Source organism: Phacochoerus africanus, chromosome 12 (assembly GCF_016906955.1).
Source record: "Phacochoerus africanus isolate WHEZ1 chromosome 12, ROS_Pafr_v1, whole genome shotgun sequence".
Classification (NCBI taxonomy): Eukaryota; Metazoa; Chordata; class Mammalia; order Artiodactyla; family Suidae; genus Phacochoerus; species Phacochoerus africanus.
In genome coordinates this window covers 52175486-52203051 of record NC_062555.1, presented here as the reverse complement: position 1 = coordinate 52203051, position 27566 = coordinate 52175486, and the positions used below count along the sequence as shown (strand labels likewise).

Here is a 27566-nt window from a genome sequence, read left to right as displayed (position 1 = left end):
GAGTTCTCTGAGACTGCATTGCTTTTCAATCTTTTTTTCTCTTTGCTGTTCCGCATCAGTGATTTCCACTAGTCTGTCCTCCACCTTATTTGTTCTGCCTCCTGTATTCTGCTGTTGGTTGCTTCTAATGAGTTTTTTATTTCAGTTATTGTATTTTGCATTTCTGCTTGCTTAAGTTTTAAATCTTGTATTTCTTTGCTCAGTGTTTGCTGTATCAACCTTTTCCTCCAGTTTATTTCCAATGTCTTACTGTATCAGCCTCTTCCTCCAATTTATTTCCAGTGTCTTGCATCATCTGTCTAAAGTCTTTTTCCTGGAGTCTGATGATTTCCAGGTCAATTAGCTATTTTTCTGGGCTTTTTACCTGCTCCCTTATCTGAGTTCTAGTTCTCTGCCTTTTCATTTATATAAGTTTTTGGTGTGGTCTCCTTTTTCCAGGCAATAGAGTTATAGTCTCTCTTACTCCTGATGTCTGCCCCCCTTGTGGCTGAGGTTGGTACAGGGACTTACTGTAGGCTTCTTGATGGGAGGGACTGGTGCCTGCCCACTGGTAGGTGAGGCTGATTCTTATCTGATGGGTGGGGCTTTGTCCCTGGATGAGATTAGAGATGACTGTGCTTGGTGGGTCTTTAGACAGCCTTTTTACTGATGGGTGGGGCTGTGATCCCACCTGGCTTACTGTTTGGCCTGGGGATTCGCAGTGCTGATGGGTGGGGCCAGATTTTCCCAAAATGGCCACCTCTAGAGGAACACACGCTGATGAATATTCCCAAGAGCTGTACCCCCAATGTCCTTCCCCTGCAATGAGCCAGAGTCACCCCGTTTTCCCAGGAGATCCTCCAAGCACTAGTTAGGTCTGAACCAGATTCCTATGGAGTCTCTGCTTTGCCCTGGACCCAGTGTACATGGAAGCCTATGTGCACCTTTCAAGAAAGGGGGTCTCCATTTTCCCCAGTCCCATGGAGCTCCTGTGCACAAGCCCCACTGGCCTTCAATGCCAGATGCCCCGGGGGCTTTCTCCAAATGTCAAATCCCCAGGTGTGGGAACCTGATATGCAACTCAGATCTCTTACACACAGGTGAGTCTCTGTGACAGTTACTTTCCAGTTTGTGGGTTGCCCATGCAGTGGGTATGAGTTTGCTTATATCACATAATTGCCCCTCCTACCATCTTTCTGTGGCCGCCTCTTTGTCTTCTGGAGTTAGGATATCTTTTTAAAAGTTTCCAGCCCATTTGATTGAAGGTTGTTCAGCAGCTGGTTGTAATTTTATTGTTTTTATCAGAGAAGGTGAGCTTCAGTCCTTCTATTCCACCATCTTCATCCCGTCTCAACAACGCTGTCAAGCTAATATTCCTCTGTATGACAGGATGTAAACCCAGTTTATTCTGATGGACATAGTATGCTTTTTTATACTTAATGAATTTTATTACATTTATAGGTGTACAACAGTCATCACAAACCTTCAGTGCATCTCCCTACCCCCCACCTTGTCTCATTTTTAAACCATAAGTTTTGCAAAGTCTCTCAGTATCTGTTCTGCAAAGAAGTTCATTGTGTCCTTTTTTCAGATTCCACATATCAGTGATAACATTTGATGCTGGTGTCTCATTGACTGACTTCACTTAGCATGATAATTTCTAGGTCCATCTGTGTTGTTACAAATGCCGTTATTTCTTTCCTTTTAATGGCTGAGTAATGTTCCATTGTGTATATGTACTGCATCTTCTTTATCCACTCCTGTTGATGGACATTTAGGTTTTTTCCATATCTTGGCTATTGCAAATAGTGCTGCAATGAACACTGGAGTACATGTGTCTATTCGAGTCATGGATTTCTTTGGACAGATGCCCAGAAGTGGGATGGACAAAGTATTCTTATTGGCTATGGTGGCTTGAGCAGTGGAGGATGTGGACCTGTCTTCAGTGGTGGCTGAGGGCTCTGATCTTCCGAAGGGAACCATGGATTAGCACAGAGGGCATCTAATGCCTTCAGACCGGTCTCCCACCTCAGGTTGAAAAGCAGTAAAGTCGGGAGCGGCAGAATTCCTTTTTCTGTGAATTCCTCCTCCTCTATTACAGGCTTTTCAGCTGCAGGTGCTCTCCCTTTCTGGGCTCTTCAGGTCTTTGCTGAGAGACCAGGCATGATCTCCCACAGGTGCTCCTGGGAGAGGGAGCCACACATGCACAGGACCCAGCCAGCTTCCAGGGCCTGGGTCTGGGCCGTCTGAGTGAGACACACAACGTTCCTAAGTGATGGAACACCTGAGATAAATGAGTGGAGGCTGACCTTCTTCTGTAGCATTGGTTTACAGCCATAGATCCAAGTTTTTATGACCCAGGATATGGTCTGTCTTGGTGAATGTTGTATTCTGTGAACTTGAAAAGTGTGTATTCTGTGCTAGATGGTGTCTTCTGTGAAGATCTGGATGGTTGATAGTGCTGTTCAGTTCTTCCATCTCCTTGCTGATTTCCTGACTAATTCTGTTGCAGCTGTAATTGTGCTTTAGTTTATCTTTCTCCTTTCAGTTGTTTTTGCTCTGTATGTGTGGCTGTTGTCCAGTACGTACTCATTTGGGTTTATGTCTCAGTGAACTGGACCTTTTATCACTAGTAATATAGCCCCTCCATCTTTAATGTTTATTATGTGGTGAAGGTTTCCATCCTTTCACCAGTAAACCTGCCCAAGTCTTGAAGCCAGTTTCCTAGAGACAGTATATAGTTGGCTTATGGTTTTTCCCCTATTTTCATTTGATGTAATTACTGATATGTTTGTATTGAGTTCTCCCATTCTTGTTTTCTTTGTATTTTTTTGGTCCTATTGTTTCCCCTTTTAGAGCTGCCTTTTAGGTTATATGAACATTTTTAAGTACTCCATTTGAACTCATCTATTAGGATTCTGACTATTAGCTGTTTGTGTAGGTTTTTTAGTGGTTGCTCTAGAATGACGTGAGCTTTTCCTTTTTTCAATTACTATACCCTCTCCTCTTGCCAACTTCTTGTACAAATATTGCAGATGCTCTTGTTGAGGTAGCTCAGCTTCTGGAGTGGAGGGAATTTCAAAGTCAGAGGAGCCTTGTGAATCTGTGTTACTGCTATGGTTTAGCGGCCTTTTCTCCTGAGGCATGTGTTTCCCACTGCTTAGAGTAGTTGTTTCTCTAGCACTGGGAAGTGTGTTTATATCTTGATCTCTGCTTTTCAAATCAGAGTAAGTATCCTTCGGGCAAAACACATTTTGTTCCATCTGAAGGATGGGAATATTCTCTTTGATTCCTGGTCTAGAGCCACCTTTGTTCAAGGAGGTGATATCCCCACTTTTTCTCTCTTGGGAAGATAACAAAACAGTGTCTGATTGGCTGTCCCAGCCTTGACTTCCTTGTTCTGATATGTGTGTTGACTGAGAAGAAGTCTGGGAAGAAATGTGAGTTGATTCCCCATCAGAGTCACTGAAAAGCTTTGGGGACTGAGAGCCCCCCGCCTCTGTGGAGGACGGAAGGTTTTCCAAACAGTCATCTGTGATTTCATCATTTCTTTTAAAGAACACTTCCCACTGTGGTACTTCCCCTTCAGCCTTCTGCTGGTGATGGGGGACAGGACTCGTGTCTCCTTGAGCTGGAGCTGTGATTTCTGATTCTTCACTTTCACTGTTGGATTCTTCACAATCTACGAAGTTTGCCCAGAGACATGTTGGCATACTCTCTGCTTTGAAGCATCCTGTGCTTTCTGTCTGTTTTTCAGGCTGGTCTTGTGGTAGAGCAGTCATGGGAAGGACCTCAGAGTGAAGAGTCTGCTGATTTGGAACCTTGTGCCTTAAAGGTACTGGCAGAGGATCATCAAAGAGCTCGTCATCGTCCTCCTCCTCCTCTGTGGGACACACAGAACAAGTGTGTAGGTAACAGAATGCAAACGGAACCTATTGGTGCTTTTAGTAAAAATCCAATTTGTAGCATTTAGCTTCATTTTTTAATCTGTGGAATTGGGAGTTCACTCTTCTTCCAAGAGAAATTAAAAGGCCCCTTTGAGATATTCTCAACAGTTTAACTACCAGCCTTCAACTTGTCACAACACTAGGTTGTGAATTGAGACTAGAGATCTGTGTTCCCCATAAGGCCACAAATTCTTAATCATGGGTCCTCATCTGATAAGTTTTTTTTTTTTTTAAACTAAAACAGCTTTCTATGCTGTGTTTCAGACCTACTCAGTCTCTCAAAGTAGGACCCAATAATTTGATTTTGCCTTATTTTATAAGTTCTACAGCTGATTCTGTTCATCAGCCAGGTTTTCAAACCACCTAGACTAGAAGCAAGGTTTGCAGACTGTGTATGCTTTGCAGATAGTAGATGCTCAGCAAGTTGGCTGATATAATAAAAAGAATTGTTTTTTAAAGTTTGCCCTCATGAACATTTTTTGATACCCACTTAGTGCATGTTATAGGCTGAATGTCCACGTCTTGCCAAAATTCATAATTTGAAGCCCTAAGTGCAACATGATGGTATTTGGAGGTAAGACCTTTAGAAGATAATTAACTCATGGGGGGGCACCTACGCAACAGGGTTAGTGTTATGAGAAAAGGAAGCAGATTTCTCACTTTTCCATGCCCACGCACAAAGGAAAGGCCATGCGAGTGCACAGTGAGAAGGTGGCTGAAATGGCCCCTACTGGGAACCACATCTGCCAGCACTTTGATTGTGGACATCCCAGCGGCATCCAGAACTGAGAGAAGTTGTTGCCCAGTCTCTGGTATTGCTACGCAGGCTATGCTAAGTGCACAAGGCCATGAGACTGGGGGAAACACAGAAAGATTATATCAACTTGAACCAAAATGTTAGACAAGCCACATTTTAGTGTCATATTACTGTGTTAAGCATGCTGCATGAGCATGTTTATATCCACCTGTGTCCTTAAAATGAGGAAACCTTCAAGAATGAAATTCTTATCATTCAATACATGAAATTTACATAAGCTAAAATGACATGTAGTGGCATTGGGGGAAAACAAACATTTTCCTGCCCTCTAATACCACTTACCCCCAGAGAAGGAAGTTAAATGCTTACAGGATTACTGTGTAGGGCAACTTACTGTTCTAGTGCTAAAAGCAAGTAAATTATAAGTTAACTTTTCCCAGCAATCAAAAACAAGGAGACAGGCCGAGAGGAGGTCTGCAACCAGACAGGGGGAGCTAAGGATGAGAGCCAGTTCTTAGTGTTCTCTTACAATTTATAATTGTTTCAACAAGCAATTATTTAATCTTATGTCTTTTCTAAAGGACTTAAGGTGACTAAGATGTCTAGCCACTATATTTGGAATCATCCTAGTTTCCAAGTTATGGCTTCATTTTAAGCCATGGATTAATACATTTGTTATAGCTCCTCCACTGATGTGCCAAAGTTATCTTTTAATGGAATATTTTTGTATCATCACTAAGGTGGACAGCTTACTGTTTCGCATCAGTGACTATACCAACATTACAGTATGTTTCAACTGTAAAAATAAAACATTTTCACATTACCTCACCTGTATGTATCTGAAAAACAAGTAAAGTTTTTATACTATTAGAAGTTTATTCTGACATGTATTCTTTTTAGAATATAAAAACTAAATTTCTCTATGAAAATAGACACAGAAAAATCACAATACTTACAGAAGTGTTGAAATCCTTAACACTTACACATACTGATAACATACTCAAACTCAATTAAAAAGGACAAATGTCATACTTCATAGATACTTTCAACCATCATATACTGCTGATGTCTATATAAACTGGTATAACCATTTTGGGAAACAATTTGGCAATATGTATATATCAAGCACCATAATTTCTATAATCCAACCCAGTAATGAGAGCTATGACACAGACTTCTGTACAATGTTTACCACAATGTTTATAAAACTGAAAAGTTCATAATCTATATCACAAAGTATATGACAAAAATTATATAGTTATAATGCAATTTAAAATATGCAGCCCTTGAACGGGTGCTTTTGAAGAATAAAAATTTTCCAGTAAAGAGGTTAAGTATATGTATATGTGTATATATATATACACACACATACACACAAAGTGATCCAAGCTGCCTTTCAGTCTGTATACACCTATTCAGTCTTAGAGTTGTTATGTAAATAAACACTTCCACGCTAATTAGTAACGGCTCTTCCCTTCAGCTCCAGATGTCCTTCCTGTCCCCCACTGCCCTGGACCCTACACCTAAGGACCCTTGCCCACCTCTTCACAGTCCAGGAACTAAGAACTGCACAAATGAAGAAACTGGTCTTGCACTATGGTCTTGCACTACGGCTACTACTGGTCTCATTGTAGGTACCAATGAGACCAAGGTTGAACATTTTCAGTATCACCCCCGTGATTTGTGTAGGTATTTATATAAATGATTCAGGATGGAAAGGAAATACATGAAAATGCTAATATATAGTTGTAAGGTTCTACATAACTATTTTCTAAATTATCTACAGTAAAGGAACAGTAATTTTATAAAATTGGTCTTCAGATAATTATAATAATGGTTAACTATTAAATTATATAAAGATTAAACTGTTATATAAAGAGCACAGAGTTTTATTAAAATATTTTTTTTTATTTATTTATTTTGTCTTTTTGCCTTTTGTTTTTTTGTCATGGCATATGGAGGTTCCCAGGCTAGGGGTCTAATCGGAGCTGTAGCCACCAGCCTACACCAGAGCCCCAGCAACACGGGATCCGAGCCATGTCTGCAACTTACACCACAGCTCACGGCAACCTGGATCCTTAACCCACTGAGCAAAGCCAGGGATCAAACCTGCAACCTCATGGTTCCTAGTCGGATTCGTTAACCACTGCGCCACGACAGGAACTCCTAATTAAAATATTTTTAAAGATGCTAAGAGACAAGCGACTTCTACATGTACCCTTCAGATTCTGAGAAAAGAATAACACAGAGCAACTGATTTAACACTGCATGTAGAATAATAACACTAATTTGCATCAACAGAGCATGTTAAGAACTAGAAAAGGTTCCAAATGCAGTGGCTCAGGTCACTGTGGAGACTCAGGTTCGATCCCCAGCACGGCACAGTGGGTTAAAAGATGCAACACTGCCTCAAGCAACAGCATAGCTTGTAGCTCAGATTCAGTCTCTGGCCGGGAAACTTCCATATGCCACCGATGTGGCCATTAAAAAAGAACTAGAAAAGGTGAAAGACTGGTCAACGTAGTGGCAGAGATCATCATGGAGACCTTAAAGTACATGCATGGGACAGGGTAAGAATTTTAAAGTCAGTACCATACATGCAACTAAAGTAAACCTAATAATATCTGTGACTTACAAAATACAGAAGGACACTGAAGAGTCGTTGAAAGATCTACACCTGTACAAATAAAAGGTATGAAAGTTGCTATGATAAGGAAGAAGGAACCAAAGGAATCTAGAAGGGTCAAAATTGAAGCTAATAAAGAAAAAGCAGGAAAAAGTGGAAATGAACATAACCTCAAGAACTCTTAAAACTAGTGGCCCAACCAAAAAAATAAAACCGTCATTAAAAATGAGGGTCATTTGGATAGATAAATAAAAGGTACAAAATTTTAAGTATTTAAAAAAAAAAAAGGACTTATGCTTCCAGCCAAGAAAGAGTTAACAGGGACTAAATTTAACCTCCCATGTCATCAACTAGAAACCAGATAAAATATGAGAAACAAAGTCTCTCAAGGAATTAAACATCAGACAAAGACAGTGATACCTAAGATTGCCTCAGCGTATGGGTTTGTGACAGTTCCCTGGCAAGGAGAGCCCACTGGCATCCCTGAGTTGAGATATAACCGGGAGTCCAAGGAAGCCAGGTTGGCTGGAGTTTACAGAGCTGAGGCCAGAGAGGAGAGAGCAGTACTGAGGAGCTGCACAAGGGGCCCTTCGAATAGTCAGCGCCTGGCTGTGAGGCCAGGGAGAGAATCACTCCAAGGAATAAAAGGAAAGAGTGCTGAGGATGCACACGGTGACAGAAACAGTACCTACCCCCAAGAGCCAGTAACGCCTCATAACTCAGGCTATTCCTACGAGTTTGAAGAAGCGCCTAGCCTCAGTAGTGGGGAAAGTGGATTCTAAACTAAATGCTGCCCTGCTTTTGCCTAAGGGGCTTGCACATAAGTCAGACACAAAAGAACCAAACTCTTTCCAAGTCACTTAACCACGTGCCAGAATAAAGTTTAGGAATATTTTCAGAAATCCAAAGGTATGCTATGCCTAACAACATAAAGTTCAAGAAGCGTGGCATCCAATAAAATACCACATGTGTAGAAAGGTGGAAAAAATGGCCTATAAATAAGGGAAAAAGTCAAAACTGACCCAAAAATGATAAAGTATGAAAATAAATCTTTATGATCTTGGAAGAAAAATTAGAGGAGTTCCTGCTGTGGCGCAAAGGGAACAGTGGCATCTCTGGAGCTCTGGGACACAGGTTCGATCCCTGGCTCAGCACACTGGCATTGCTGCACCTGCAGTATAAGTCATAACTGCAGCTTGGATCTGACCCCTGGCCTGGGAATTCCATATGCCTCAGGGCAGCCAAAAATGAAGAAAAGAAAGAAGGGAGAGAGGGAGGGAGGAAAAGAAAAATTAGAAACTATTTTGAACTGGAGGAAAATGACAACACAAGTCAAAGAGGGAAACTTATAGCACTAGATGCTTGTATTAAGGGCGAAAGGGCTCAAATCAATGACCTCATCTCCCACATTAAGAAATTTTAAATGAAGAGGAAAATAAACCCAAAGTAAGCAGATGAAAGCAGCTTTATATGTAATAACCAAAAATGCAAACAAGCCAAATAGGTGAACAGATTCACGGACATAGAAGATTTATGGTTACCAGTGGGGAGGGCGTTGAGAGAGGGATGGAGTGGGAGGCTGGGGTTATCAGATGTTAGCTATTATATGTACAGAGGATGGATCAACTACAAGATCTTACTCCAGAGCACAGGGAACTATATTCAATATCCCAGGACAAGCCATAACAGAAAAGAATACTTTTAAAAAGAATATATATATATATACACCACTCTGCTGTACAGCAGAAATTAATACAACATTGTAAATCAAATATACTTCATTTGAAAAAATCAATCAGAAAATGAAAGAAGGCAGGAAGGTATAGAGAAAATCCATTCGTATAAACACTACACATCAATGTGATGGGAAATGATGGGAGACAAAGTTCTCATTATCTGCACTGACTAGTATCTTGAAGGAAATGTTCAAGGGTAACAGCAGAGCCTCTCCTTATGGCCAATACAAGCTGCAGGGCACATTTCCAGAAAGCTGAAGACAACATTCAATACAGACTAACTTCTCTTTATCACTTTTTCTAAACCTGTGAAGGGAATCTGACTCTAAATTTATAGGTTGAAGGTAGGGGGGCAGAGCACGTCCCAAGACCACGTGACAAGTCTGAGCGACAGTGGATCCTGGGTCCAACTCTGCCCAGGGCAGCTTTCACCAGGCCAGAGAACTCTGCAAAGTGCTCCTGCAGAGAAACCCACACCTCTGACCCCAGGGTCATTCATCTTACCTGAGTCTAGATGGATTATTCTAGCTCTCTTCAATTTTCCAAGTGGTTTATACTTTGGCTCAATATTTTGTGAAGATCGGCATAAAGGCTTTAAGCTGAAATGAATACAGATATTATTTTTCCTGTTGGGAAAGCTGGGAATAGAAGCATCATTTATAGAGATTATAAAAATTTGACTATGGAGGAAATCATACCACTGCTTTTAAAAACTTTTCAGCAATGTTTGGAGTTCCCGCTATGGTGCAATGGGATCAATGGCGTCTTGGGAGCACTGGGACGTGGGTTCAATCCCCACCCTGGCACAGAGGGTTAAGGATCCAGTATTGCCGCAACTGTGGCTTAAGTCACAACAACAGCTCAGATCTGATCCCTGACCCAGGAACTTCATTTGCCACAGAGAGGCCAAAAAAAAAAAAAAAAACCTTTTCAGCAATGTTTAATAATTTAAAATTACTTCAATATAATAAAGTAGTAAATATAAGCATTTAAAACAACCCATCTAATTGTAGGACTGACGGAAAGCAAAACTTTTATCTTTGCTCTTGCACTGCAGAAAAGCAGGTCCCTATTCTGATGAACTGTTAAATAATAGGGTAACACCTTCTGGCATTCAGGGAATTCAGTACAGCAAACTGCTTCCTGTTCGCTATTTAATGGGGTTTACTTATCTCTTGCAAGAATCTCACAAATTTGATCTCTTCATTCTAGAGGTTGAAAGCTAAGATATAGTGAAAATAAAATACAAAAGGGCACAGAAATAAGATTTGAAGGTGTCCCGCCCTTTTCAAGGTCTTCACTGCCAACCAGTCCATTATGCTAGATGCCAAGAAGCTTTTAAGATTATATAAAACGCACTCACTTGAAAAAGCCCAGATGCTCCCAACCAGAACCCTACTGACAGCCACGTCCATTTTACAGCCTTGTCCCCATTTTCAGGCCTGAAATTATCCTCTGGATCCATCCCATTGGACCACAGAAGTTCCGCAAGTACTAATGACTCACATTTCTTTAACTTTCTCCAGAGTTGTGCCCAGTGGAATGACATTTGGATATACATTCACAGGACTAACGTAGCTCAAGAAATCTTTAATCTGGAAGAAGGAAAATAAAATGCATCAGTTATCTCTACGGTGAAAAAACTGGGTGTAAGAGCAACAGATAAAGGGATACCAGGGGAAAGAGAAGCAGAGGTCGCTCAAAGCTGTGGTTCCTAATGCCAGGTGCACGGGAGCACCCGGGGGGGGGTTCTCAAAAAGAAATACCCAACACACATGCCCCAGCCCCAAAAAGCCTCTAACACTGAGCTACAGCGGGACCTGGAATCAATATATTTAAATGTTCTTCAGGTGATTCTGTTCCCCAGTAAGGAATGAGACTCACTGGTTAATGGGATTCAAAGATTCTGTATTTCTTTATAGGACAGTAGTTTCCTTATCTATTTTTTTTTAATTTTTTAATTTTTTATTTTTATTTTGTCTTTTTCTAGGTCCGCATCCAAGGCATATGGAGGTTCCCAGTCTAAGGGAGCCAAAGCTGAGAGCCAGAGCCACAGCTATGCCAGATCCGAGCCGTGACTGCAACCTACACCACAGCTCACGGCAATGCTGGATCCTTAACCCACTGAGCAAGGCCAGGGATCAAACCCAAAACCTCATGGTTCTTAGTCGGATTCGTTAACCACTGAACCACGACGGGAACTCCTAGTTTCCTTATCTAAAGTCACTCACCCCATATTTAACAAATTCCCTTTAAGGAAGTTAGAATTTAGCCAAGTATTTAATATGCACAGGGAAAGAACTTAGAATTGCATTTCTTTCTTCCGACATATAATTGTTAGCAATACCAAGGGGAACTACATCTTTGATATTGCTCAATTCGTCTTCATGGTTTATTCTAATCCAAACAAGGACAACTATGTGCAAAAATTTCACAAATACCTTGATTTTCTGCAAAGCTCAGCATGTTAAACAAAGGAACTCTGTCACTCTTCCTCAAAACATCTCTATAACCCAGACGAGCTTCAGCTTTGTCATTTTTAGATCTTGGTGGGCTTGTGCCAAATTATTTCAAGTCTCTAAGTCTTAAATGCTTTTTTAATTTTTGGCTGGACCTGAGGCATGTGGAAATTCCTGGGCTGGGGATCGAACTGGCACCTCAGCAGCGTCCCAAGCCACTGCAGAGACAATGCTGGATCCTTAATCCATTGCACCAACTCTGGGAGTCTCTTCATTTATATTCTTAACTATTACTTTCTTGAAGAAGCTTTTGGGGTTTTGTTTGGGGTTTTTAATTGAACTATAGTTGATTTACAATACTGTGTGAGTTTCGGGCGTAGAGCTTCAGATTCTTTTCCAGTATGGGTAATCACAAGCTACTGACCACACTTCCATCTGCTGTATAGTAATACTGACAAATTTTTTATGACGGGTGAACAGAACTGAAGTGAGAGGTTTAAAATACATTTAGAAAGCAGGTTGGGAATAAAACCTTATTCATACATTTTCTTCAAAGTTTAGGCTAGATACAAGGGGTGATCATTTCATTTCTACTTAAGCAACGTAGCTCATCCACCGAGATGTCTTCCCCTGTGTTTCCTGAGGAAGAGTCCCCACCAGTCTTAAGCAGGAGGAAGAGAGATGCCTCAGCAGCCGAGGTTCTGAGTATGGGATCCTCTTACCTCACTGTAGGAGGAGTGAAAAGAAAAGCAGGCTCTGTACGAACTCTCTCCAGTCCTAAAGGGAAAGGAAAACCCAAAATTAAGGGTCACTCATCAAAACTAAGTTCTAAACTCCGAGTCTTCTCATTTTAGGCTACTGCAGGATGAAATCACCCTGCCATCAAGGATTTTTTTCCTGGGCCAGGAGGGAACTCTTTCCACAAATGTAAATATCTGTGAACATTCCAAACAGCCAATGTTTCAGGACATGAGCTAAAACATGAGGATCAGTATGGGCCGCCTCTGCTCCACTAAGGGCTTCCACCCCCTTCAAGGTCAATTCCCAACTTCTGGCCAAGCAAGACAGCCTGCCTCTAACCATCTTCTCAGTCAAACTCAGTAGACCCCAGGTATGTAGTAGGCAATTGATAGCTTTTGGAAGCCGCTTCTCTTTAATTTAAACAGAGTTTAACTTTCAAAAGTTATTTTCCACAATCATGATATGCCCCCCTCTTGAGGTTAGGCTAGACTGCCTTTAAACTATCGATTTATCTCAAAGCAAGGTTCTTCTCAAAAGACGCTGCTTGCTTACCTCACAATAACATTGGTTTTTCTAGTTCTTTCTCCAAACCACATAGTGGAGGGCTTAATGCTGATTATGTGGAGTGGAATTCTATTTTTGGATGTTATTCCACAGGGTAACTTACTCCAATGAAAATATTCCTCTGCCTAAAAAAGATTTTAAAATAAGAAAAATGGTTTAACATTTTCAACAAATATATTTGTACCAGGGTCTCAAAAAAATGCAGATGAGTTTTTAGCATGAAAAAAAAAAATATATATATATATAGACATGAAGAAATAGCTAAGTTCGAATTGAGGAATATTCTAGAAAACAACTGGCCTGGACTTTAGCTGGAGACTTGATCTACATCAAAAGACTAAAGCAGCCTGAGTGAATGCAACACATGTTTTTAAATTAAATCCTGGATGGCCCTGCTTCCCACTCCACCAAGCCATAAGGGATTGAGACAACTGAGGAAATCTGAATATGGACCATGTCATACCCAGTCGTATCACATCCATGTTAAATTTCCTGGGTGTGGGAAGTGTACTGTGGTTATACGACTTTGTTTAGGGTGACGTGTCATGACGTTTGCATCTGACTCTCAAGTGGGCTGCACGGTGGGGTGCTGGTTACACAGAGAGACAGACAGACAGACACAGAGGGCACCAGAAAGCAAACTGTTAACACCTGGGCAGCTGCGGAATCCAGACGAAGAGGACATGGTGTTCATAGGAGCCAGCAATTCCACTCCTGGGTATATACCCACAAAAACCAAAAACACTAATTAAAAAAGATACATGCATCCCAATGTCCACAGCAGCACTGTTTACAAGAGCCAAGACATGGAAGCAACCTAAGTGTCAATCAGTAGATAAATGGACAAAGAAGATGTGGAACACACACACACAATGGAATGTCAGCCATAAAAAGAATGCAATAATGCCATTTGCAGCAACACGGATGGACTTGGAGAACATGACACTCAATGAAATAAGTCAGAGAAAGACAAATACTGTGTGATATCACTTACATGTGGAATCTAAAAAATATAGCAAATCAGTGAATATAACAAAAAAAAGAAGCAGACTCACAGCTATAGAGAACAAACCAGTGGTTACCAGTGGGGAGAGGGAAGTGGGGAGGGGCAAGACAGGGGTGGGAGGTTGAGGGGTACAAACTACTACCTAAAAAATAAACAAGCTACAAGAGTATATAATACAATAGGGGGAATATAGCTAATATTTTATAGTAACTATAAATGGATTACAACCTTTAAAAATTGTGAATCACTACACTGTACACCTGTAAATTACGTAACATTACATAGCAACTATACGCCAGTTAGAAAAAATAGAGTACACCGAGGTCTTGGTACTAGTCTAACTACTATACTGCCTTAAAATTTTTCAAAATAAAGGTGGAGAAAAAAGTGACAAGTGTTTTTAAAAGGTTGAAAACCAGAGTTCCCATTGTGGCTCAGCGGGAACTAAACCAACTAGTATCCGCCACTTGAGGATGTGGGTTTGATCCCTGGCCTTGCTCAGTGGGTAAAGGATCCAGCGTTGCCGCGACCTACGGTGTAGGTCGCAGATGAGGCTCAGATCTGGCGTTGCTGTGGCTGTGGCGTGGGCCCAGCAGCTGCAGCTCTGATTCAAGAGCCTGGGAACTTCCACATGCCACTAGTGCGGCCCTAAAAAGCAAAAAAAGCAGCTGCAGCTCTGATTCAAGAGCCTGGGAACTTCCACATGCCACTAGTGCGGCCCTAAAAAGCAAAACAAAACAAAACAAAACTATGGCTGTGTCTGTGTCTGTTAACTCATTATGAAGTTCAGGGTACTGCAATACAGTAATGACCTTGGGTTAACACCTTAAGCCTCAGTTTTTACATTTGCGACCTGAAGGGCCTAGAAAATGGAATTTCGCCGGTTCCTTCTGGACCTGAAATTCTTGCATGGATCTCGCAAACAGAGCAGTTCACTGTGTACCTTTGGATGCCGACAGGCATGGATCTGAGTGCCACGGTCTGTTGTGAGATGATGAAGGATGTCAGGCATGTTTCGAAACATGTCCAGTTTATTCACGTGAACCTGAGGAAAACAACACAAATAAGCACATGACTGGAATTGTATTTCCTGTAAACAAAGTGTTTCAAGGGTAACTAGGCCGGGGCAAATCATCCAGTTAGAATGAACTCTCTCTTCTGCCTCGAGACCTAGTTTTCCTCTCCTTCCATGCACATTAGTACTGCACCGGGACGCTGAGATCATAGTCCCGGCATTTAGCGCCTCCTGTAGGTGGCTTTCACTGGATCAGGTAAATCCGTCCCTCAGTCCAGCAAGAGGCACTCGACCAAAATTTACTGTGCACCTGCTCTACATCAAGCTTTATTCTATCCTGCTGTGTAGCACTGGGAACTCTATCTAGTCACTTATCATGGAGCATGATGATGTGAGAAAAAAGAAGGTATATATGTATGTACGACTGGGTCACCTTGCTGTGCAGTAGAAAATGGACAGAACACTGTAAATCAGCTGTGCTAGAAAAATAAAAATAAAAATCATCGATAGAAAAAGCTTTATTCTAAATATTGGGAGTACTGCAGTAAATACAGCAGACAAAAATAATCAAGAAGGTTGCTCTTGAAGACACACACAACATGCTACTTAAGGGCAGCTGGTGGTGGGCAGCCAGCATAACAAGGACGCCGAGATCAGGATCCTCCTATGCCACAGTGGATTGGCCAGAGGGGGAGGGGGCAGATGCAGAAAAACAAAACAAAAACATCTCAGGAGTTCCTGTCTTGGTGCAACGGAAACGAATCAGACTAGTAACCATGAGGTTGCGGGTTTGATCCCTGGCCTCGCTCAGCGGGCTAAGGATCCAGTATTACTGTGAGCTGTGGTGTAAGTCGCAGATGCGGCTCGGATCTGGCGCTGCTGTGGCTGCGGTGTAGGCCTGCGGCTACAGCTCTGATTAGACCCCTAGCCTGGGAACCTCCGCATGCCGCAGGTGTGGTAGCCCTAAAAAGACGAAAAAAGACAAAAAAAAAAAAGATCTCAGCCACCATTAGAATCTTAAAGCTAATGATTTCATTTTTAATTTTTGTTTTTGCTTGTTTGGGGGTTTTTTTGGCCATACCTGTGGCATGCAGAAGTTCCCCAGCCAGGGATGGAACCTGTGCCACAGCAGCAACCAAAGCCATTCCAGTGACAATGCTGGTTCCTTAACCCACTGGGCCACCAGGGAACTCCTAAAGCTAACTGCTTAAAACTGTTAAAACCAACATGTCAGTTTTGCTTAAATCTTTTCTGGGTATTTCACAATAAACAACAAGTACCTAAATGGACACAGAGATAATGAAATGGCACCAAAAAAAAAAAAAAGAAAAAAAAGAAAAAGAAAAAGAAAAAAAAAGAAACAGTATTGTCATTTTGAAGTCTGAGCAACAAAACAGATTAGGAAGTTTTTTGTTTTGTCTTTTTGTCTTTTCTATGGTGGCACCCTCAGCATATGGAGATTCCCAGGCTAGGGGTCTAATCAGAGCTGTAGCCGCCAGCCTACGCCAGAGCCACAGCAACCTAGGATCCAAGCCACGTCTTCGATCTACACCACAGTTCACGGCAACGCTGGATCCTCAACCCACTGAGCGAGGCCAGGGATCAAACCCGCAACTTCATGGTTCCTAGTCGGACTCGTTAACCACTGAGCCACAACGGGAACTCCCGGAGGATGTTAATTGCTGGGGTAATTACTACCAGGACTGTTGTCACAAAGCAGCCAGGCATGACTGCTTACTTATCCAGTAGCCTAGTCCTCTCACTACCTGTTTACTAACGACTAACAGGAACAATGAATTGACTTTTCCGGCCTGGGAAGGAGAGAAAAAGAGGTAAACGCGGAGATGCACTGGAGAGACACAAACGCTCATCGTGAAAATGAAGATGCTTGAAAAGGCTGTCATAAATCACCTCTCAGGTCTCTTTGTCAAAAAAAACCTCACTGCTGTCTACAAGCATTTCTACGCCTAGAGCAGGAGTAAGAGACTTGAGGGAGCCACACACTGAAATCCTGCCTCCCTCCCCACCCCCTCCTCAGCCCGGGGTTTCTCCCCCAGAGGCCTCAGAGCGGGAGCTTCCGGGTCTTTTCCATTTCGCACATCGAGAAAATTTACACAGCAAATTTGGGACGGGTAAGTGGCTGGTACCTCTATATTTTGTCAAGAAGCCATGAAATAAAAACAAAAAAACCCAGCACCCAGCAGAGCATATATAAAGATGTGGGTACGTGTGTGTGTGTGTGTGTGTATACATGCGCACACACACAGCCTATTATCGCTGTGATTTAATTGAAAAGACATTTTAACACCAAAAAACACAGCAACAACAATCTCAGAATGTTTTTTAAATAAGTCCCTTTGCATGTGGGATTTAATTTTTAAAAATGATACAAAGGAACTTATTTAAACGCATGTTTAACTTATACGTGCTATTTGCAATGGCTCTGTTAGGAGAGGACAGGGACGGGGACCTGGGTGATTCAAAACAGGCCATTTGCTGTTGCCAAAAACGGGAGGCCTGCGTAAACAATGAACACACACGCAGGCACCAGGGGCGTGCGCTTGGAGCGCCTCCCCATAACCTTTCCCCACGCGACTAAGGTGGGACGGACCAGAGGATCCAAACGCACCCCCATGCGGAGAGCAAAACAACACTCAGCCCTTACACACAGCACGGGGGCGGGGGCTGGGACAGGAAATTAGTGGGCCTGGGGCAAGAGAATGAGGGTCCCCAAACAGGCCCATGATGTAGGGACCTAAGGAAACACCCACACCCGGTGGCAGCCAGGGCCAGTCCCCAGCCCAGGGTGGCCCGCCCTCTGAAGGCGTCCATAAAACTGGTTCATGGCGACCTGATTTCAACTGTGATCAAGATTGTGATCTCTGAGGCCATGGATCTGAAAGGCTCGTTAAAAGAGCCCAGGTCAAAAGTGTCACACGAAGGTGGTGTCCCTTTGAAGGGAAATTCCCTTCCACTCAGAACCGATCCCGTCCTGAGCCGATCGCTCCTGCCTGGAGACAGGGCCTGTCTCCATCCCTGCGCCGCCAGACCCCTGGCTCCACCCTGGCGCTGCTGCAGCACCTCCCGGCAGGAACAACCTCCTGCCAGACCGCCCGACTCCATCCTTGTAGGACAAGCCCGCAGGCTCCATCCCGGCTCGGCTACAGGACCTGCCAGCCTGCATCTCCAGATCCTTGTTGTGTGCAAGTGAGAACCCGAGGGAGAGTGGAGGAGGCTCTTCCTCTGCAGGCGGAGGAGCCTGACAGATTTTTTGATTGTTTTTAATGTCTCTTTAGGGCCACACCTGTGGCATATGTTGGTTCCCAGGCTAGGGGTCCAATCAGAGCTGCAGCCCCTCGCCTACACCACAGCCACAGCAACACCAGATACGAGCCGCATCTGCCACCTACATCACAGCTCATGGCAATGCTGCGGATCCTTAACCCACTGAGCGAGGCCAGGGATCGAACCTGCGCCCTCATGGATGCTAGTGTGGTTCGTTAACCACTGAGCCACTACAGGGAACTCGAGCCAGACAGATTTATGGCTTCACTGGGACACAGCCCTTTGGTTAAGTCGAAAAAGATCTGTTGATATATCTGACTTCCGATGTAAATATTCACACAATAACCGCTCTGACTGCAAGCCATACTCTCGGATACTTCCTAGTTCACATTTATTTTCAATGCTCGTGACAAACACTACGTTTATTTCATGACCCAGTATTTTGAACAAAACACACTTCCTTTGTGGGACTTTTCACCGAAGGGCTCTTTCCACCTGTCAAGTCCTCCCAAGCAGAAGTGAATAAACCAAGGTGAGGAAGGCTGGGCCGTCTGATGGGGTTTCCAGTTAGAGGGGACTTTGGGGGCGGGGGTGGGAGAAAGAGCCCTCAGGTACCTGGACTCCGAACTCCTCGCTGAGGTTGGTGAACAGGTACTCGTACCCATAGGCCGCTTTGCAGTTCAGCCACACCACGTGGTAGGGGCTCCGTGTGATCCAGCTGCGGACCAGCTCCAAGATCCCTCTCAGACACTCCTCCTGGGCAGGGGTTTGAAGAGGCAGTTGAGGCCTTTTCCGTTCCCAGCGTCCCCAGACATTAAGGCCAGGGGGCCCGTTACCGTTACCACCCAACCTGTTAGCCTGCAGCCCGCCCCCTGAGAAATACAGCCACCCGTCCGGAGAGACGTACCCGACTGGGAATTTGGTAATACTTTGGATGGCAGAAAGTGGTGTCTAAGTACACACTCTGGATGTCTTTCACACTGAAGATAAACAGAACACAAGAGCTGTTAATCACGTGAAATACAACACGCGTGAAGTCGAAACTCTCAGTTATTTTACAGGAGGTTTCAGTCCACTTGGGTTTTCTTTTTTGGCCACTCCCACGCCACTGCAGTGACAACAGCCAGATCCTTAATCCATTGGGCCACAAGAGAACTCCCTGGAATTTTTTACTGTATCGACATGGTTAGGAAGTGATTTCCATAGGATAATAATATAAGACAGATGGGTGAGGGATTTTTTTTTTTTTTTTACTTTTGGCTGGGCCCAGGGCATATGGAAATTCTTGGGCTAAGGACTGAACTCCTGCCACAGCAGCGACCCAAACCGCAGCAGTGACAATGCCAGGTCCCTAACCCACTGAGTCACCAGGGAACTCCTGGTTGAGTGAATTTCGATCAGTTCATGTAACTACTACCCCAATCCACACATGGAATGTCATCATCCCCTCATTTCAAGAGGAAAAATTTGCTTTGCTGTTAAAAATATTATAATTGAGTTAGACTTCTAATAAAAACAAAGGCAGGAGTTTCCGTCGTGGTACAGCGGAAGCAAATCTGACTAGGAACCATGAGCACATGAGTTCGATTCCTGGCCTCGATCAATGGGTTAAGGATCCAGCATTGCTATGAGCTGCAGTGTAGGTCACATGTGGAGCTCAGATCCTGCGTTGCTGTGGCTGTGGTGTACGTCAGCAGCTGCAGCTCTGATTTGACCCCTAGCCTGGGAACCTCAATGTGCTGCGGGTGTGGCCCTAAAAAGCAAAAAAAATAAATAAATAAAAGCAACAAAGCCTCATACATGTGTAGGGGAGAAGAGCAGTAAAATCTCTACAACAACATAGTCTTAACGTTCAAGTATTATGTAAAGCCCAGTACCTGCCCCCCGAGTGCAGAAGCTCCATTCTGGCAGCTTCTCCTTTTGCCAATCGGAAGTCTCCTGTGTACAAGACAGTTCCATTGTTGCCCTGAAATAAGAACCTGAAAAGGAAATATATCTCAGTGACTTAGGCCTCATACAAAATCCCAGTAAAGCAAATATATATTAAAGCCACAGCCCACGCTGCCTGCCAAACACAGCCACCCTGACGTGGCATGAACAGAATTTCCGTACTGCTTAACCACACCAGACACTCAGCTGCCACCTCTTCCCGGGAGGTTGGAAAAAATAACACAATGGCGATGCTACTGAGTTTGCAAGAGATGGCCCCAAAATACGTGAGCTCCCTCAACTGTACAATGAAATCATTCCTGTTTGTGGAGAGAAAAATCCACGCGACAGGAAAATGCAAAGCCAGTGGAGAAATGGCTACTGAAGTCTTGCATTGTCAGAAAGCCACGTTTCAAACTTGATCTGCACCACAGTCCCTCAAATTCAATTTGGAAACAAAGATTAAACGAACTGCCATCAAGAGAATCAAATCAGGAGTTCCCGTCGTGGCACAGTGGTTAACGAATCCGACTAGGAACCATGAGGTTGCGGGTTCGGTCCCTGCCCTTGCTCAGTGGGTTAACGATCCGGCGTTGCCGTGAGCTGTGGTGTAGGTTGCAGACGTGGCTTGGGTCCCGAGTTGCTGTGGCTCTGACATAGGCTGGCAGCTACACTCCAATTCGCCCCTAGCTGGGAAGCTCCATATGCCGCAGGAGCGGCCCAAGAAAGAGCAAAAAGACAAAAAAAGAAAAAAAAGAGAATCAAATCTCCCTACACATATTGTTTTCTAGACCCTTAATGTTTATTTCTACAAATACAATACGTTTCTACGCAGAATAAATGGGCAAAAGAGATGAACCCCCTTACATAACTGATCCTGGGCAATGACCAGCTGGTAAGAGAGTCACAACAATTTCTTCCTTCTAAAAAGAAAATAAAGAAAAAAAATAATAGAAATTTATCATTAGGACCCAGTTAAACAAAGCCCTCCTTAACAGAACACACGCAAGTACGTCCCAAGAACGTATGCCTTTTCTCCTCATTTCCCCACTCTCCGATCCTGGAAACAAGTGGAATCCTCACCCACAAAACAAACGGTTACATGCAGAGTTGCAATATGACACAGCAATTTCACTCTTGGGTATACACTTGAGAAACGAAAACAGGTCCACACACAAAAACCTATATATGAATATTCAGAGCAGCATCTTTCATGCCAGCCCAAGAGTAGAACCAGCCCGAATGTCCATCAACTGATGACTGAATACGCAACAGGTGGTCTAGCCATACAGGGGGATGTTATTTGGCCATAAAAAGACATGAAGTATTGACACCCACCACAGCAGGGATAAATTATGCAAACTGAAAGCACTCACAAAAGACCACGTGTTATATGAGTCCATTTTTACGAAATGTCCAGAATGGGCAAACCATAGAGACTTAAACTAGACTAGCAGTTGCTAGGAGCCAGGGGGAGGGAGAAATAGAGGGTGACTGCTAATGGGTACCAAGTGGTCTTCTGGGTGATGAAAATATTCTGAAATTGCTTGTGGTGATGGATATACAACTCTGTGAATATACAAAAAGCCACTGAACTGCCTATTTCTTTTATTTTTATGTTCACTTTTTAGGGCCACACCCACGGCACATGGAAGTTCCCAGGCTAGGGATCAAATCGGAGCTGCACCTGCTGGCCTACACCACAGCCACAGGCACACCAGACCCCAGGTGCATCTGCGAACTACACCACAGCTCAGAGCAATGCCGGATCCCTGACCCACAGAGTGAGACCAGGGATCAAACCAGCATCCTAATGGATACTAGTTGGGTATGTTTCCGCTGCACCACAACAGGAACTCCTGAACTGTGAACTTGAAATGGGGTGAGTGGGATGGTACATGAATTATGTCTCAATAAAGTTATTTTAAAACATTTTTTAAAACTCTGATGTAGCCTGGTCCCAAGTCACCACACAGCATGCTGTACTGCCCCACTAGGCACATCCTCACGGGCACCACGCGTAGGTTTGATACATGGTGGGGCAGAGCTCTGGACGCTCCAGCTCTCTAGTCATAAGGTGTGTCTGACGTAGTTTATTCCAAAGGCCCCTTTAAGACAGACTCTCCCTTTTTTTTTTTTCTTTTTTTCCATTTCTAAGGCCGCTCCCGCAGCATATGGAGGTTCCCAGGCTAGGGGTCGAATCGGAGCTGTAGCTGCCAGCCTACACCACAGCCACAGCAACGTGGGATCTGAGTCACATCTGCAACCTACACCACAGCTCACGGCAACGCCAGATCGTTAACCCACTGAGCAAGGCCAGGGATCGAACCCACAACCTCATGGTTCCCAGTCGGATTCGTTAACTACTGAGCCACGACGGGAACTCCAGACTCTCCCTTTTGAAACCAAATTTAGGGTTACCATGTGGGGTGGGAGGGATAAATTAGGGGGCTGGGACTGACACATACACACTACTACGTATAAAAGAGTTGCGTAACAAGGACCCACAGTGTGGCACAGGGAACTATGCTCAAAACTCTGCTATAACCTATATGGGAAAAGAATCAAAAGGAATGGCTGTATGTATTTGTATAACCGATGTAATTTGCTGAATACCTGAAATACAACTAAGTCAACTATACTCCAATAAATTTATTAAAAAAATAAAAATAAAAAGTTCCTGCCGTGGTGCAACGGGTTAAGAATCTAACTGCAGTGGCTCAGGTCGCTAAGGAGGCCTGGGTTTGACCCCCAGGCTGGTACATTGGGTTAAAGGATCCAGCATTGGGGCAACTTCGGCATAGGTCTCAGTCATGGCTCAGATTTGATTACTGGCCTGGCAATCTCCATATGTTGCACATTTAGCCATAAAAAAAAATTAAAATAAAATAAAAATAAATATAAAATGGGCTCTCCCCCTGGTTGGAGCTGGAGACACACACATGCAAGCCTCAGAGCAGGACAAGAAAAGGAAAGGACGAGAGTGGGGCACCAGGACCCTGCTCTTTAAGAGCCACCTGCTGTCTGGAACCCAATTCTGAGAAAGCCTTTCACCAGCACATGTCACAGGCTGCCAGGCACCAAGAGTGTCTCCCCGAACGTGTGCACTACCCGAGCTCAGGATGGCAATTAGCAAGGTTCAGGGCATCCCGCCTCCCCTCCCTCAGGAGAGTAGTTCTAGAAGGACTTCAGGAGACCCTGCCGTGGTGCAAAGGTTGAAACTGCAGCTCAGATCTGATCCCTGGCCCAGAAACTCCCTGTGCTGTGAGGCAGTCAAAATAAAAAACGGAAAAAAAAAAAAAGAAAGGAAAGAAAAGATAAAGAAAAAAGACAAGAAAAAAAAGCAAAAGAAAAACAGGAAAAAAAAAAAAAAAAAAGGACTTCAATGCCTAATCTCCAGGGAGGAAATGTAAAAAGTGACCGCTGTCCCATTATAGTCATACCACCAAGGACACCCTCCAGATTAAACGTGTCAATTAAGCAGGTTCTAATCAGACTACAGAATAAATTTTAACTAGATTTGCCATAAAAGAGGAAAACACTTTCTAGCCCTACCTATGATTTGCGCTATAAATATATAAATACATAAAAGGTAGGTCCTTAGTCCTATTTACTATTAAAAAAGATAACTGCCACACAAAAGGACCTGCTTCTAAATTTAAGGACAAAAAATAAAATGGATCCACCTGGATAATGTCTTCTTCTTGAATAAAAAAATGATTTGGGGGGGAAAATAAATCAAAATATACCTAAATACGCTGCAAAAACACTGAGCACCATTTTACATCTTGAACATTATATAATAAACTTAATAAATGTGACAATCACATTCTTTAGTAATATCATGATTACAGAGCACCTATAATTAGCACGTAATACTAAAAAGAAGCAGCTCTGACATAGACTAATCCTTTGGACATAGAAAATATATCACAGATGGTTTTTTTTTTCCCTGCAAACCCACTCATTTACTATAAATTTTATTTATGGTTAAATGAGCATTCACAAGCAAGGAGAAAGGTACACAATCATTTAATGCTAAGTAATGATTTTTTAAAAACACAGTATTTAGTACTTAGTTACCTCGCCTGACGCTTCATCAATTAAAGATATCTGGGTAGGAGTTTCAATTTCAATTGACACCTATTAAAAGAAGAGAAGTATACATTTTCAGTTTTTCCATGACTTTATGTGCCTTTGCCGTCTCAAACACAGAAAGGGGACCAAGAGAAGTCATAGACTCCGTGGAACCATTTCTGACTTCACGACAGTAATGGCTTAACAGCTTGAAAAAATAATAAAGCTAAAAAAATACCCTTCTGGGCACACCCTCTGCAGCCCTCACCCCAAATTCTACCTATAAAAACTTTTCCCAGGTACCGTCAGGGAGTTCAAAGTTTTTGAGCATAAGCCACCCGTTTTCATTGCTGGGCCCTGCAATAAACCTTTCTCTGCTCCAAACAAACAAACAAACAAAATAAATAAATAAATAAAATACCTTTCTGGAGGTGGCAATACATTATATATACTTATACATCCTTTGACACAGCAGTTCTATGAATTCAATCTCCCTCCCTTCACCTCCCCATCCCTCCTGCTCCCATCCCATTTTCCTTTTGACCTTAGTCTTTGTACGACAGGTGGTCAGGTGTTCTATGTGTTTAGGTTTTCTGCAGCAGAACAGTCTGCCATCAGTCCTGACACACTGGCCAAATTTACAGATTCAAGCTGCTGCAGAACGGTCCAAGGGTCCTCGTACAATTTACTGGAACAGCCACCAGCACAAAGAGGCATTTAGTAAGTAGCTGATGAATGAACATAATTGTTCATCTCTTTAGTCCACTGATACCATAAAACTCACAGTGACTGTGGTTCAGGTATAAAAATATTCATGCATTTCTAGAATAAACACTCTATTTGTGATGCACTTTTTTTCTAACACTGTTAGGTTCAGTTAGCTATTACCCTAATTTGGATGTTCACACATGCTCATGAATGAAATAGCCTTTCCTCCCCATGTCCTACCATTATCCGGTTTGCCAGTGAGGTTGACTGGCTTATCTTTTTATTCTCTCCTAAAACAAGAATTACTTGTTCTCTGAACATGTGGCCAACCGTGCCCATAAAACCATCTGGACCTGGGGCTTTTTTGAAGAAGAGATCTTTCAAAATTGTTTTAAAAATTTTAAATTAAAAAAAAAATTTTTTTTTTTCCATTTTTGCAGCTCCAACTGTGGCATACAGAAGTTCCCAGGATAGGAGTCAAATCAGAGCTGCAGCTGCAGGCCTATGCCACAGCCACAGCAATGCTGGATCCGAGCTGCATCTACAACCTATGCCAGTGTACAGCCATGCCAGATTCTTAACCCACTAAATAAGGCCTCACAGGGACTCTGTTGGGTTCTTAACCCACTGAGTCATAATGGGAACGCCTGATGGCTATTTCTTTATTCAAGTTTCCTACTTTTCTTGCCTTAATTTGGTATTTTCCTACTTTCCCAGGTATTTATCCACTGTGTCTAAATTATCAAATACACTACCACATTAATTTTGAAAATAAGGCATTGTGCATTGCTCTTATTAATAGTTATTTTCCTTTTTATCATTCTGTTTTGGGTTTTTTTGTTTGTTTGTTTTGCTTTTGAGAGCCATACCTGCAGCATATGGAGGTTCCCAGGCTAGGGGTCGAATCAGAGCTACAGCTGGCAGCCTACACCACAGCAACACAGGATCCAAGCCACATCTGTGACCTATACCACAGCTCATGGCAGTGCCAGATCCTTAACCCACTGAGCAAGGCCAGGGATCAAACCCACAACCCCATGGTTCCTAGTCGGCTTCGTTTCTGCTGTGCCACAATGGGAATGCCTATCATTCTGTATTTTTATATACATCTTTTTTTCATCAATCTTGGCAGAAAGTTATCTCTATTTCTCTAAAGGCCAGTTTTTACTTTTGTTAATTTTCTGTGGTAGTTAGTCTCTATATCACTAATCTGTCATTTTGTCTTTATTATTTCCTTCTTTTACACGTCCTTAGATTTGCTTTGTTGCTTCTTTTCCTTGTTAATAAGTCAAAGAATTCTTCCATTTAATTCGTCTTTGCTTTTTAAGAAATGCATTTAATGCTGTCAATTTCCCTTTAATTTTTTTTTTTTTTTTGGTCTTTTGTCTTTTTAGGGCTGCACCTGCAGCATATGGAGGTTCCCAGGCTAGGGTTCTAATCAGAGCTGTTGCTGCCGGCCTACGCCACCGCCACAGCAACACCAGATCCGAGCTGCATCTGCAACCTACACCACAGCTCACAGCAACGCCGGATCGCCAACCCACAGAGCTAGGCTGGGGATCGAACACGCAACCTCATGGTCCCTAGTTGGATTCATTTCCACTGTGCCACGATGGGAACTCCATCCCTTTAAGTATTGAGCTGTGCTCCACACATTTTGATGTCCTATTTTTATTGTTCCTCAGTCCTAAGAATTGTATATTTTTCTTTACAACTTCCTCTTTAACCTGAGAGTTGTTTGTGGTAAACCTTTAGTTCCCACATGTATGGGATGAATTTAACTCTCCTTTTATTTCTGATTTCCAATATCACTGCATTATGATCAAAGAACAAATCACTAGGATTTCTTGAAAGGCGTCAGTGACAAAGCACTTGCTGATTTTGGTCGATGTCCATGTGCACCCAAAGATCTTCTTTGCTTCGCTGGGTTTAAAGCTCTGTGTTTCAATTAGTTCACAAGCATTCATTACATCATTTAAGCCTTCTGGCTATTTACTTACTTCCCACGTCCCTCGTGTTCAGTTTCTGAGAGTGTCTGGTAAGCTCTCCACCTGCCTCTGTCGAGCTGCCCCCTTCCCCCTTAGATTGCGAGGTGGCCTTGAATTACATCCACTCAGCGGAGCCTGGACTATCCTGTAAGCTCCTGCTGTGTATACGTCCGGGTTAGCAGTAGCCCCAAGAAACACCTGGGTAAGACTCGGATGGCAGACGTCAGCCAGCAGCATTTTTCAAAGCTCTGCAAGGCACCAGGAATGACAACAACTCCTGTGTTGCTGATCTGCAGGCTCAATTCACTGACACGGGCAGGACAGCGCAGCTCCATCTTCTGCGGGATATTCCCACTCAGCTTCTCGGAGCCCTGGGCCTCGTATGTGCGACTCAGTGGCCAAGGGAACAGCAGCGTTAGCTTTACCAAGGTTGGGAGGAGTGAGAGGCAGGCATGGGTCCCCACTTGTCCCCGTGGATTCCAGCCTATCCCTGCTCTTCTCCCCTTCTTCCTCAGCTTCCCTTCCTGACTGCTGGTCGGAATGACCCACAGCAACTGCAGGCCTAACACCAAGGCCAAGGTTACTTAGCGGCCTTGCCGTTGGGTCCCTCTCCATAGGGATGGCCTCTGTCGGGTCCCACCCTAAGGGACAGATCAGAAGCTGAGACTGAAAATTCCACCAAACATGCCCCAAGAGGGTGTGAAAACACTGCACTATCCACATCCTGGGACGTTCTGGGGAGCGGAGGC

At 43.3% G+C, this 27566-nt stretch overlaps 1 protein-coding gene across 3 annotated transcripts in view; it reads right to left on the bottom strand.

Moving 5' to 3' along the window:
- Window positions 1-1705: 1705 nt before the first annotated feature.
- The window catches only part of DCLRE1C (DNA cross-link repair 1C), a 42616-nt gene continuing 16755 nt past the window's right edge, over window positions 1706-27566 (bottom strand). For 2 of the 3 annotated variants that reach the window (XM_047754695.1, XM_047754693.1), the window contains 11 exons: window positions 24128-24187; window positions 20912-20967; window positions 19993-20094; window positions 19023-19095; window positions 18731-18871; window positions 14759-14860; window positions 12798-12934; window positions 12227-12281; window positions 10552-10640; window positions 9550-9644; window positions 1706-3862 (listed from right to left, as the gene is read on the bottom strand). In XM_047754695.1, the coding sequence (XP_047610651.1) occupies window positions 2883-3862; window positions 9550-9644; window positions 10552-10640; window positions 12227-12281; window positions 12798-12934; window positions 14759-14860; window positions 18731-18871; window positions 19023-19095; window positions 19993-20094; window positions 20912-20967; window positions 24128-24187 (1890 nt within the window). In that variant the 3' untranslated portion in view covers window positions 1706-2882. The remainder of the gene's footprint in view (window positions 3863-9549; window positions 9645-10551; window positions 10641-12226; window positions 12282-12797; window positions 12935-14758; window positions 14861-18730; window positions 18872-19022; window positions 19096-19992; window positions 20095-20911; window positions 20968-24127; window positions 24188-27566) is intronic. The other variant, XM_047754694.1, reaches the window with a different exon arrangement.